Raw genomic sequence first — 9,075 nt, forward strand, 5'->3', positions numbered from 1 at the left:
CATATTCAGTGGCCTGACTGCGTCCAGACTATGTCAAAGGACCATCCTGGTAGATCTGAACCTAATGCAGCTTGGAGTGATCAGATAACAGAAGTCACATTTAGGTGCCAGGTGTAACTAAGGCTGTAGATGCTCCTTATCCATTACTTTGAGTGTTTTATATAATATGACTAAATATGTTAATTTCTGTGTTGCAGGGGCAGTCAAGAAACGGAACGGCAAGGCCACAGAACATGACCACTCCACCATCAGAGCTGTGGGAGACCACCTCAAGCCCCTGGTAGAGCCGGGGGTGGTGCTTACCACTCCACCAGCAGAGCTGTGGGAGACCACCTCAAGCCCCTGGTAGAGCCGGGGGTGGTGTTTACCACTCCACCAGCAGAGCTGTGGGAGACCACCTCAAGCCCCTGGTAGAGCCGGGGGTGGTGCTTACCACTCCACCAGCAGAGCTGTGGGAGACCGCCCCTGGTAGAGCCGGGGGTGGTGTTTACCACTCCACCACAGCTTCAGCAGGCTGGAAAAGTGATACTGTTTTTCATACTAAGATGGACCATCAGTCTGTAGATTGGTCAGTCATTGGGTTAATTTGTTTTGCAATATGTTCAAATCAAATCAAGCTTTATTTATACAGCACATTTCAGACATGCAACACAATGGCTTCTCAGGAAAAAACAATGAAAATAAACACGAATATTTAGTACACAAACATAAGAGGATAAAAAAACAATAATACCAACTTAAAGACTAATGAGCATCCCAAGGAAATGCCATATATTAAAATATCCAGTCCAAAAATATAAGCTTGTTTTTTAGGATGGGCTCTGAAAGTCACTATGGGGTGTCCAATGAAAGTTGACTAGTACCAACAACTGGGACCTAAAAGACACCCACCACGAGACCCACTAAATCTGCCCAAGAAGAGGAAAACTAAATAAAAGCCCACAATAAACTTAAAGACAGGAAGCAAACCAAAAAAGTGGAGCAACTAAAGGTGTTGACTCTCCACATCTATCCAGACAACTGGCGCACTGGGCCAGACACTCTTAAATATAACCTGGACCAGCTCAGGTGAAACACCTTCCCACTAACGAGATGGACAAGCCAGCACAGGTGTAACACATACTGACTAACGAGGTGACACTTATCAGTGCATCCTACGTGCTAACAAGCAAGACGTGCTAACGAGCTATACGTGCTAAAGTCCAACCTCAAAACATAAATGGAAAAACCAAAGCCTGTAACACCTTCCCCCTTAATATATCCTATATTTTTGTTGGACAAGTTTGCTCACCACCAACAGAAAACAACTTCCATTTCACATTATAATCAACTACAATGCTTCACCAATATAAACATGGTGTCTACTGGCTGTCAACAATAAAAAAAAATAAAAAAAATCTAATTAATAATAAACACAACGTATAATAATATCGTATATTTTCTCCTTTTTCTTTCTATAGATTCCTAAACTATTATTTTTTCCCTTCTAGAACTCTCGTCTTCCTAAAACTCACTAGCTTCTAGAACTCTCATCTTCCTAAAACTCACTAGCTTCTAGAACTCTCGTCCCCTTGGAACGAGCCCAAACTAAACTCATCTCCAATACGGAAAACCGTGCAGTCAAAATAAATTGTGATCCATGGCAACTCACTGGCTAAACACAAAACACAAATCTTTTTGACTGCCCCCCTTGAGACAATCAGCAACCAAGTTGTCCTTACCACGGACGTGTCTGATTTCAAGAGGCAACTCCTGCAATATCCGTACTAACTTTCCACCTCACTGCGGAGCTTCTCTCTTTACAGGGATCACTCGATAGGCATGTTGTTGGATCAGGGCCCAGTCCCCAATGTCATGCTCTAGTACATTTGGGTTGGCACATCTGAGAATGAACCCTGCTATTCTAAAAACAGGGCAACAATGTCAATATATTTATACCCGAAAATTGTCAGTTGATTGCATAAATAATTATGATTACTAAAAGTTATATGAGTTGTAAACATGAATTACCAAAACCAAATGTACACCCCTTTGATAATATGTATTGTCAATAATTCACTTAATGGTAAGGCATGGTATAATAAAAAATGTTTAAAAAATATTTGATTGCATAGTCTTATTTTCAACATCTTTTCAATTACATTTTGCTAGGTGGGATAGCCTCAATGTCAAAACACAGTTTTAACGTGTCCAAATCAATAACCAATAAGCAGAAACAGTTTGGGATAAATTGAAAACCTAAACATAACATGTGCTATTTACACAAACATCTGCCACAATAATCATATTTCTTGTATTTTTTTAAACAAGCACCAGAAACAGTGTTGTTTTGACAAGTAGCAATAAATCACTGATATCAATTAGGGGGGAAATCAGGTTGTACGTGATGTTGGAATGCATTTAAATGTAGGGGTCGCTAAACAAAGGAACGCAACACTTATTTGTCATAACTAATCAATTTCATGCTAAAATCATTTATGTGACAGGAGGGAGATGAGGTTGCACGTCCTGTTAAAACTAGCAGCTCAAACACCCACACGGAATCTGGGAATAATGTGTACTTACTAAATCTCATAAATAGTACTCATTTAATTCAGAGCCTGGATTTTTCCCCTGAGGCTAATATCCATATCATGTTGAAATCAATAGAACAGGGGGCAAACATTTAGGGTTCTACATTGTGACATCATTAAAATACTCCTACTACAATGTTAAAACATTCTACATTGTGACATCATTTCATTGATATCATTAAAACTCCTTCATGTATTTTCTGATGATTAGTCAGAGATCTTTTATCAGATTATCTCTGGTCACAGCTATACATTGGCTCTCCTGTGTGTATTCTCTTGTGCACTGTCAGATAGCCAGATTGACAAAAACTCTTCCCACATTGATAACAGCTATAAGGTTTCTCTCCTGTGTGTGTTCTCTGGTGCACTGTCAGCTGGCCAGATTGACCAAAACTCTTCCCACATTGATCACAGCTATAAGGTTTCTCTCCTGTGTGTGTTCTTTGGTGTAAAGTCAGAGAGCCAGATGCAGTAAAACTCTTCCCACATTGACCACAGCTATAAGGTTTCTCTCCTGTGTGTGTTCTTTGGTGTAAAGTCAGAGAGTCAGATCTAGTAAAACTCTTCCCACATTGATCACAGCTATATGGTTTCTCTCCTGTGTGTGTTCTCTGGTGTGTAGTCAGATGGCTAGATTTAGCAAAACTTATCCCACATTGATCACAGCTATATGGTTTCTCTCCTGTGTGTGTTCTCTGGTGTATTTTAAGTTCTGATGAAGATTTGCAACATTTCCCACAGTCAGAGCAGCAGTGAGATTTCTTCCCTGTGGATCTCTGCTGGTGTTTCTTGAAGAGGTCTGATCTGGAGAGACTTTTCTCTGCCTCATGATGTTGTCGAGGCTCCCCAGAGGATCCACGATAGTCACGTCTCTCTCCTGTGTGAACAACAAGGTCAGACAGATGGTTCAAGGCCCGCAACAGCAGAAATCCACTGTTTATTTGAGGTAAAAGGTGATGCCCAGAGCGTACCCATGCAGTTGTACAACAATTGATGTCTGTTAAATTATTTTACAATTGTCTTAAGACAGGCAAACCTAAGCAGGGTGCCAGACGACCTTTGATCTCCAAAAAAGCCCCCTTTATGTGTTTGCTAAAATTGCAGCACGAGGGCGATGCACACGCAATTTGATTGCAGAAACACCTCCCTGCTAATAAGGAAACCACTAGTTATGGATGTAGTATATCTGCTAATGAGGAAACCACCAGTTATGGATGTAGTATATCTGCCTGGAACAAAAATGGTGAGCAAAGATTTTAGTTTTCCACAATGTATTCTGAATATTACAGCACAAGATCAGGAGTGCTACTCAAGGAAACTCACATTAAGCTCTGTGTCTATTCACTAATTCACCACCGTGGGGGAAAACTCAGGGGAGTTCTTATAGGCTGACAGCAAAAATATCCTCCATTTACAGGTTGCTTATGAGTGCATTTCACATTACTATTGGATTATAATTGTAAGGCTCGTTTGAATCTCCTGCTTAATATGTTTGTGTTATTGTCGCAAATCAACTGCTTTATATTTTAAAAACACTTCAACCAGTAAAATGCTCTTTGGCTAGCTTTTCTATTAGCCTGACAATGAGTGTTTGTACCCTAAGTGTTGAACAAACACTACTATAGTAGAGGTCGACCATGATGTCATAATTAGAGGTCGACCGATTATGATTTTTCCACGCCGATACCGATTATTGGAGGACCAAAAAAGCTGATAAAAATCGGACGATTTTATATATATATTTGTAATAATGACAATTACAACAATACTGAATGAACACTTATTTTAACTTAATATAATACATCAATAAAATCCATTTAGTCTCAAATAAATAATGAAACATGTACCATGTGTTTTAAATCATGCAAAAACAAAGTGTTGGAGAAGAAAGTAAAAGTGCAATATGAGCCATGTAAAAAAGCTAACGTTTAAGTTCCTTGCTCAGAACATGAGAACATATGAAAGCTGGTGGTTCCTTTTAACATGAGTCTTCAATATTCCCAGATAAGACGTTTTAGGTTTTAGTTATTATTGGAATTATAGAACTATTTCCCTCTATACCATTTGTATTTCATATATCTTTGACTATTGGATGTTCTTATAGGCACTTTGTTATTGCCAGCCTAATCTTGGGAGTTGATAGGCTTGAAGTCATAAACAGAGCTGTGCTTCAAGCATTGCGAAGAGCTGCTGGCAAACGCAGGAATGTGCTGCTTGAATGAATGTTTGAATGAATGCTTACGAGCCTGCTGCTGCCTACCACCACTCAGTCAGACTGCTCTATCAAATATCAAATCATAGACTTAATTATAATAAACACAGAAATACGAGCCTTAGGTAATATTCAAGTCAATACCGCTCTTCACCGACCCAGGAAGGGGCGGGGCCAAACAGGTGTTGTACCTCGTATCCCTCCTTCAGGGAACAGTAATTATAGTCATAAAGTTATGCTCCCTTTCAGTCGGTCAACTTGAGGTACAACATACTATGGGGAAATACAATCATTCCCCAAAGCCGACTCAAACGGATACTAAATGAAACGGCACCTGGCAGACCACCCAGACCTGACCCCGCAAACTGCGTCAGTTTTGTAAATTTATTCATTGTCTTTTGTTGGAAACACTCCTGTCAATGTTGAGTAAGGACACACACCTGATTACTCATATAGTAGTAGAACTAGTCTACCTGGTTACACATCTAGTAGTAGGACTAGTCTACCTGACAACACATATAGAAGTAGGACTAGTCTACCTGGTTACACATATAGCAGGAGGACTAGTCTACCTGGTTACACATATAGAAGTAGGACTAGTCTACCTAGTTACACATATAGAAGTAGGACTAGTCTACCTGGTTACACATATAGCAGGAGGACTAGTCTACCTGACAACACATATAGAAGTAGGACTAGTCTACCTGGTTACACATATAGCAGGAGGACTAGTCTACCTGACAACACATATAGAAGTAGGACTAGTCTACCTGGTTACACATATAGTAGTAGGACTAGTCTACCTGACAACACATATAGAGTTAGGACTAGTCTACCTGGTTACACATATAGAAGTAGGACTAGTCTACCTGACAACACATATAGAAGTAGGACTAGTCTACCTGACAACACATATAGAAGTAGGACTAGTCTACCTTGTTACACATATAGAAGTAGGACTAGTCTACCTTGTTACACATATAGCAGGAGGACTAGTCTACCTGGTTACACATATAGCAGGAGGACTAGTCTACCTGGTTACACATATAGTAGTAGGACTAGTCTACCTGGTTACACATATAGAAGTAGGACTAGTCTACCTAGTTACACATATAGAAGTAGGACTAGTCTACCTGGTTACACATATAGCAGGAGGACTAGTCTACCTGACAACACATATAGAAGTAGGACTAGTCTACCTGACAACACATATAGTAGTAGGACTGGTCTACCCGACAACACATATAGAAGTAGGACTAGTCTACCTGGTTACACATATAGAAGTAGGACTAGTCTACCCGACAACACATATAGAAGTAGGACTAGTCTACCTGGTTACACATATAGAAGTAGGACTAGTCTACCTGGTTACACATATAGAAGTAGGACTAGTCTACCTGTCCTGAGCACAAATGTAGATCTATAAATGTGCCCATTTGGGGATGTCTGATAGTATTTCTGATTGTCTTAACGCTGAACCACTAATGAGTTGTGGAGCTTCTCAAAGCAAATTGTTTTTTCACCTCTAACAGCAAGTAAACAAAGTCTAATCAAAATCAATTGCAAATGAGAATAACTCCTCAAAGTATTTGAAAAATATTTCCAGCTCTATTCCTTTCGATAACCACTCGACACGAAAGGGAACATTTTGATTACTTCTTATCCCTTTCACAAATAGCCTACAGCTGTGTCGGTCGAGAACTCACAGGCACGGGAAACTGAGGGCCCAGAATATTTTATACACTGTTTCAAGTCTGTTTTAGACAGGCCATGCGATTTATAGGACATTTATTTGCAATGCTTTTATTTGTAGGCTATTTTTACATAGTTGGCAATGGCAATAAAAGTTACTTTTAGATTTGTATAATTTTCATTTAGATAGAATGTAGATTAATCACAGACAATGATTTTGAGATACTATTATAAATTAAATTAAACTGTTCCAGTAAAATGAACATATGAAAATCATAACTGGCACCAGATCAGTAGAAATGGTAAGATACATGTGTACTCCAAATGTAGGTTGCTGACTGCTTGTGTAGCCGATTACCAGCAACGTCAGAATGTATGAAGGCCGGCAGGAGGAGGTGGATCGGGAAGAGTTTATTCTCTTCTGGTTGGGCGTTATTGATGTAATGGCATGAAAATAAATTGGGTGAATATTATACAATGACTTATCAACAGCTCTAACAATTTGACCTCCACAGGAAATCTTCACTGGCAATTCTAGAATATACTATATATCCTAGTAACCTGGTTAAACTATCATTATGACATCACGGATGAATTCTAGAATATACTATATATCCTAGAAACCTGGTTAAACTATCATTATGACATCATGGATGAATTCTAGAATATACTATATATCCTAGAAACCTAGTTAAACTATCATTATGACATCATGGATGAATTCTAGAATATACTATATATCCTAGAAACCTGGTTAAACTATCATTATGACATCACGGATGAATTCTAGAATATACTATATATCCTAGAAACCTGGTTAAACTATCATTATGACATCATGGATGAATTCTAGAATATACTATATAGCCTAGAAACCTGGTTAAACTATCATTATGACATCATGGATGAATTCTAGAATATACTATATAGCCTAGAAACCTGGTTAAACTATCATTATGACATCATGGATGAATTCTAGAATATACTATATAGCCTAGAAACCTGGTTAAACTATCATTATGACATCATGGATGAATTCTAGAATATACTATATAGCCTAGAAACCTGGTTAAACTATCATTATGACATCATGGATGAATTCTAGAATATACTATATAGCCTAGAAACCTGGTTAAACTATCATTATGACATCATGGATGGCCAGTCCTTGTATTCATAGTGTAGTGAATTCAGGGGGTTGCCCTGAGCTGGACTCAAACCTGGGTCCAGCGACTGTCAAGCCAACACCTTATAACTGTTATGCCAAGATGTCTGAACTTCTTGACGAGGTCGCTAGGTGTTGGGTTACGGTTGCTACAATGGCTTTCTCTATGAATTTGAGAGTGGTTACATTTCTCCAGCCCCCATCCCTCAGCTGTTTACCAAACCAAGTCTCTGGGGAGCCATTTTGTTCCTGTTTAAATACTAGGTTGTCCCTTTAAAAAAGCCACACATCAATCAACCAATCTGAAGTTGAAACAATAACAAAGCAGTCATTCCACCACTGTTTTGGTAATAAGATGATGGATGGGGCTGGAGACATTTAACTACTCTCAAATTCATAGACAGACCTATGGATGCAAGGACTGACCATCCATGATATCAACATTATAGTTTTAACCATGTTGAGGCTGTTGATTTACATTGTTTCTAAACATTGGAGTAAAAAAAGCTTATTTTGGGTTCTGATGGGGTACAACAGTTGAACTAAGCTCATGAGGCATGTGTTATATTATCCAAGAATCAATGGCTATAAATAAATAATTTAAAAGTCAAAATATGGATGTAGCAATTGCAGATTTCCCCTTTAACACCAAACATCAGTTCAACAACTGCAGAGTTTGTACCTCTGTATTTAAGACAGTACTTACCAGTGGTAATCACGGCCCGGTTTCTCAAAACCATCTTATGGCTAAGTTCATCTTTAGAACCACTGGATGCCTTAAATTGCTTTTGGGAAATCGAGCCCAGATATTCAGTTTCTTCCTCCTCTTCTTCCGATTTGACCGTATTCTCCCCCTCCTCCGCTTTCACTTCAAAAACTGAAACCTCCTCATCTTTTACTGTAACACCCTCCTCCTCTTTCACTCTGAACGCCTCTTCTTTCACTGTAACGTCTTCCTCTTCTTTCACTGAAACGTCTTTCTCTTCTTCTTTCAGGGTAACAACCTCACCCTCTACTTGTTTTTGTATTGTAACATCCTTCTCTTCCTCCTCCTCTTTGATGAGAGCTTCTTTCTCCGTCCAACAGACCGTCTCTTCTTCAGCAGGAAGAGAGTAATTTAGTGAACTCATGGTCGGAGATGTTAGCTAGCTAGGCTAATGCTAACTTAACCAGCCCGCTAGCTGAATAATAACAACACCGTAAATATGAAATTAAAACGGATAACTAACTAACTAGACGACAGACAAGGGTTTAAAATACAGTGGCTAATATACACTAAAGCGTCTAAAGAGCTTTATGGGTTCGGCTATTTTGGCTAGCAAGCTACGGAGGTGGCGGACTAACTGTTGCTGCTGCTGAAAGAAGCGTTCCGTCCCCTAGATTATACGTCACACTAACAGCATTGCGTTCCGTCCACTAGATTATACGTCACA

At 39.2% G+C, this 9,075-nt stretch overlaps 1 protein-coding gene across 1 annotated transcript in view; it reads right to left on the reverse strand.

The window, feature by feature from the left end:
• LOC129842682 (zinc finger protein OZF-like) overlaps nucleotides 1–9,017 on the reverse strand; it is a 187,224-nt gene extending 178,207 nt beyond the window's left edge. Inside the window, exon 1 of the mRNA XM_055911308.1 lies at nucleotides 8,349–9,017. Within this exon, the coding sequence (XP_055767283.1) occupies nucleotides 8,349–8,772 (424 nt within the window). The 5' untranslated portion in view covers nucleotides 8,773–9,017. The remainder of the gene's footprint in view (nucleotides 1–8,348) is intronic.
• Between the last annotated feature and the right edge of the window lie 58 nt (nucleotides 9,018–9,075).

Source organism: Salvelinus fontinalis, unplaced genomic scaffold (assembly GCF_029448725.1).
Source record: "Salvelinus fontinalis isolate EN_2023a unplaced genomic scaffold, ASM2944872v1 scaffold_0061, whole genome shotgun sequence".
NCBI classification, from domain to species: Eukaryota; Metazoa; Chordata; class Actinopteri; order Salmoniformes; family Salmonidae; genus Salvelinus; species Salvelinus fontinalis.